The 5,209-nt window shown below is 44.2% G+C and overlaps 1 protein-coding gene across 1 annotated transcript; it reads right to left on the bottom strand.

Annotated features, from left to right (window-relative positions):
- Positions 1–2,130: 2,130 nt before the first annotated feature.
- LOC139022640 (trypsin-2-like) lies at positions 2,131–4,929 on the bottom strand. The gene is made up of 4 exons (XM_070437298.1): positions 4,822–4,929; positions 2,909–3,058; positions 2,663–2,764; positions 2,131–2,510 (listed from the first exon to the last, which is right to left on the bottom strand). Exons 1-4 carry the CDS (start codon positions 4,927–4,929, stop codon positions 2,463–2,465), a joined length of 408 nt encoding a protein of 135 aa, XP_070293399.1. The 3' UTR covers positions 2,131–2,462.
- Between the last annotated feature and the right edge of the window lie 280 nt (positions 4,930–5,209).

The raw sequence follows: 5,209 nt of genomic DNA, 5'->3' as shown, positions 1-5,209 counted from the left end.
AATGACACAAAGAGCATCAGTAACATCCTCGTAGTGACAGATCACTTCACTCGCTACGCCCAAGTTTACACCACTTAAGACCAGGAAGCCAGCACTGTGGCCAGGGTGCTTTGGGAGAAGTTCTTTGTCCATTGTGGCCTGCCTTCCCGCATAAACTCTGATCAGGGCATCAGGGCAGAAACTTTGAAAGAAGACTCATCCAGGAAGTCTTTCAGCTGGCTGGGTGAAGAAGTCACGTACATCGCCATACCATCACTTCACCTCATTACAGAGTGTTTTCTTGCACCACACACATATACTTCTGAGAATTTTTTGGTTTGAGGGTGTGTTTTTATATGCCTGTGCTCTACTGTTGCATAGTGTTAAGCTCAAGGTGTATTGTAAACTGTGTTATGTTTCGAATTCATTGTGATACCTAATCTTATGTTTTATGTATAAGTTGTCGGGACGTCAAGTTTTCCTAGTGAGGGGTGAATGTAGCCTCCTGTAAAGATTCTTGAACTTCCCGCGTCCCCGTACAGAACTGTCCGCATCCATGTACGGTGTGGCGTGAAGTAGATTGGGCGGGTACGTGCGTATTGGATGGAGGTGATCTTGGAGAACAATGACGGAGTTCGCTAGAGTGTTGCAACACCGAAGTTTATTGTTCAATTTGCTTTTGTTTAATAGGCCGGGACAGTATGAGTATAGCCAACTCCATTTCACTCACTGTACTTGTTTAATGTTGTGGTTTACCGGATTTGTCATCATCCTTGAGGGACATACAAACAACCTGCTGGCTAGCAAAGCTAGTCAGTACAGCTAGCTACTCAACCCACAGCATCCTAGTGATCCTACCAGTACATCATCGCCAGCTACATTCAGTTATTGTGCAAGTTACCTCATGGCACCAACGTAACAATTTTTCTTCCGTCCCTCTCCTCGCCCCACCCTGGACTTGAACCAGGGACCTTCTGAACACATCGGCAACTGCCTCCCACGAAACATTGCTACCTATTGCTCCACAAAAGCCACAGCCCTTGTAGAGTAAGGGAAACAACTACTTCAAGTTCTCAGAGCGAGTGACTTCACCGATTGAAACGCTACTAGCGCGTCCCGCTAACTAGCTAGCCATCTCACACAGGTTACAGTTGTAGCACATCAGTTCTCTCTGAACTGTACGCAACCATAACCCCCATAGAATAGGTAACTAATGTTTGCACTCAAATAGAAAATGTGATATATGAAATATATTAAAGATGTTCATATTGAGAATTCCTCCTAACAGTTTAAATTGTTAAAGGGATAGCTCAACCAAATAAAAAATACATGTTGTCTTAAGGATTGCTATAGAGCAGGGGTATTCAACTCTTACCCTACAATGTCCGGAACCTGATGGTTTTCTGTTCTAGAGTTGAGGGCTATAGGGAGTCTTTAAAAAGCAGAATTATCGACAGAGCAATGCGCTTGTCAACAATGCGCATATGACTGAATCATGACCCGTGTTTCGAAGTTATAGTGTTTGTTTACAGTTACATTGTTTACAAACAATGGAGTAAAATGTACTTATATGTTGAGTTCTTTTCTAATATTTGTATTTATTTAACATGTATTTAACTAGGCAAGTCAGTTAAGAACAAATTCTTATTTACAATGACAGCCTACCAGAAGGCAAAAGGCCTCCTGCGGGGACTGGGGCTGGGATAAATCTATAAAAAAAATCTATAAAAATATAGGACACAACACACATGACGACAAGAGAGACACCACAAGACTACATAAAGAGAAACCTTAGACAACATGGCAGCTACGCATGACAACACAACATGACAACAACAAGGTAGCAACACAACATGGCAGCAGCCCAACATGGTAGCAGCACAAAACATGGTACAAACATTGGGCACAGACAACAGCACAAAGTGCAAGAAGGTAGAATACATCACGGGAAGCAGCCACAACTGTCAGAAAGAATGTCCATGACTGAGTCTTTGAATAAAGAGATGGAGATATAACTGTCCAATTTGAGTGTCTGATGGGGTACGACAGATTACCTGAGCTCCTGYGGCATTTATACATTATACTCTTCAAGAATCAATGGTTATAGCATTTCTTTAAAAGTCAAGAAATATATGTACCAATCATAGACTATAGCTTTCAGCTGATGTAACTCCAGCATTTATTAACTGTCACAAATGAAGACATTCCACTTGCAATCAACACTCTCTTGATGCTATACAGAACAAAATATTTCATATCATACATGAATATGGGCTCTATGCTACAGGCATGTAAGAAGTACCTTTGAGAGTATATTCACTTTTTTATTTATRTTTGGGGAAAATATTCAGTAAACTGAAATGGTGTTAAATGTTTTATTTGTCATTAGTAAATAATCTCCAGTATAAAAGGTGGATGTTGAACTGCAAACGATGTTGTAGAGTTGTAAGGACCGTGCTGGAGGACCGAAGCTAGGATCAGACTTAGTAGGTGGCCATGGTGCTGGTCAGCCAGTCGTTGAAGATACAAACCTGGAGGAAGAGAAGAAGGGAGACATAGAAGGGAGACATAGATAGTGGACACACTCAATGGGAGGCAACATGAGAAKCATCAATCAATGTTTTATAGACTCAATGTCTTTTTCTTTTGGGAAACCAAGTGATGTATGAATGTTCTGTCTTACCTTGGCGTAGACACCGGGGTTACCGGGCTCGGCACAGCCATAACCCCAGGACACAACACCCTGGAGCTCACCGTTGCACACCACTGGGCCACCGGAGTCACCCTGAGCGAGAGAGAGGAAGGGAGAAAGAGAGAGAAATTAATAGTTATATACAATTTATAATTATTTCTGTATTCATTTAACTGAAAAAGTCAATTTAAAGTCATCTTTGTGGTACCACTGAACTGAGGTCAGAGTGGTAAGTACCTGGCAAGAGTCCTTGCCTCCCTCCAGGTATCCAGCGCAGAACATGGCGTTGGTGATCATGCCAGGGTAGGAGTTGTTACAGTCGCTGTAGGACAGGATGGGGATGTTCAGGCACTGCAGCTTGTTCTTGTCAGCGGCTGTAAGGAGAAGGAGACAGAGAGAAATGGAAGAATGGAGAGAGGGAGAAGGAGGAGAGTTATGGTTATATATAATGACATTGTGTTATAGTTACAATACCTGTAAACACACTCAGTCACCATGAAGATGACCAACTGGCACATGCGTCTTTCAAGATAATTCGTAAAATCCAAATAACTTCACAAATCTTCCATTTTAAAGGGTTTATAACACTGTTTCCCCATGCTTGTTTCATGAACCATAAACAATTAATGAACCATCGCACCTGTGGACCAGTCGTTAAGAAACTACTAACGCCTTACAGACGGTAGGGCAAGCAAGGCCACAGTTATGAAAACTTAGGACACTAAAGTCGACCTTTCTACGACTCTGAAAAACACCAAAAGAAAGATGCCCAGGGTCCCTCGCTCATCTGCGTGAACGTGCCTTAGGCATGCTGCAAGGTGGGCATGAGGACTGCAAGATGTGGCCAGGGCAATAAAATTGCAATGTCCGTACTCGTGGGGAGACCCGCCTAAGACAGCCTACAGGTACGACAGGAAGGATAGCTGATCATCCTCGCAAGTGGCAGACCACGTGTCCACACACCTGCACAGGATCGGTACATCGAATATCACACGCTACAAGGACAGGCTACACGGATGGCACAACAACTTGCCGCGAGTTACACCCGGAATGCACAATCCCTCCATCAGTGCTCAGACATGCCGCAATAGGCTGAGAGACGCTGGACTGGGCTTGTAGCTGTTGTATATGCAGGTCTCACCGAGACTTCATTCACCGCGTAACTAATGTCGCCACTATTAGAGGCCGCGACACATAACTCGACCATGTCCGCTGGATCCAGACAGACATGGCAAAAAGTGCTCTTCTCTCGTAGGTTGAGATCAGCAGTTAATATTGTCTCCGCCAGACGCGGTCGCATGTTGTCAGATTCGCAGAGTCCTCTATAGTCGATGGAATATTGAGATGGACTGTAGCGCCTGTACTTCTGGCAGGATTCGTTATTGGGTCGGCAGAGCTGGGAGTGGTCGCGCCGTCATTGTGTTCGGGGGCGGTGTGTCCCAGCATGCATCTCGACTGAGCTTTGTTGTCATTGACAGGCAATCTCTATGCTGTGCGTTACAGGCGGAAAGAAATCACTCCTCCCTCATTGTGCGTTACTTTATCTATGCTGCAGGCTCATCCCTGAATCATGAACCAGTTACTAGCTTCAATACTGCTCGTTCTGTGCTGATTTCCTGCAAGACAGGAATGTCAGTGTTCTGCCATGGCCACGCGAAGAGCCCGGATCTCAATCATTGAGCACCGTCTGGGACCTGTTGATCAGCGGGTAGAGGGCTAGGGTCATTCCCCCCAGAAATGTCCGGTAACTTGGCAGGTGCCTTGGTGAGAGAGTGGGGTAATACATCTCACAGCAAGAAATGGCAAATCTGGTGGCAGTCCCATGAAGAGGGGATGCACTGCAGTAACTTAATGCAGCTGGTGCCCACACCAGATATGACTGTTACTTTTGATTTTGACCCCCTTTTGTTCAGGACAACATTATTTCCATTATGTTAGTCACATCAGTTTGTCTCAGTTTTGAATCTAATATGTTCTACAAATATTTACACCTCGTTAGTTTTTGTTGAAATAAAACGCACTTGACAGTGAGAGGATGTTCATAATTTGAATTGTAGTTCACATGGTATGCTACTTACGATTACTTGTAGCAGTGAGCAGCAGACACAACCCAGTTCTCATTGACCAGCGAGCGCACACAGAAGTGGTACCCAGAGTTCAGAGACACACTGGTGGGGCTGGGAGTAGGCCTTGCACTCATACCCTCCGACGATCTTTGCGTCCTCCCGTGGGACTGGTAAACAGAGAGCAGGCCACATTCCTTAGCTATATTACCTCACTTTTTGAGATGGAAAGAAAGAACGGATAAAACAGAAGAATATTTCTTAATAAACGTCAAAGAGACAATGTGTGATGTTAGTGTCATTACACAGTCCTGTTCTTTTTTCTATGATCAATTACTATATCACAAGCGCTCCAATGAGGCAGAACGAAGACCAGAGAAATCATGGTTGCTGTAATGATCCTGTCGATGAAAGGGGGTTAATACTGCACCCTGTTATATATGCACAGAATTGGGTGTGGCCGCCCGCGTTTAAT

The sequence above is a fragment of the Salvelinus sp. IW2-2015 genome, linkage group LG35, assembly GCF_002910315.2.
Source record: "Salvelinus sp. IW2-2015 linkage group LG35, ASM291031v2, whole genome shotgun sequence".
Classification (NCBI taxonomy): Eukaryota; Metazoa; Chordata; class Actinopteri; order Salmoniformes; family Salmonidae; genus Salvelinus; species Salvelinus sp. IW2-2015.
The sequence above is the reverse complement of the archived record's forward strand: the minus strand, read 5'-3'. Positions and strand labels throughout refer to the sequence as shown.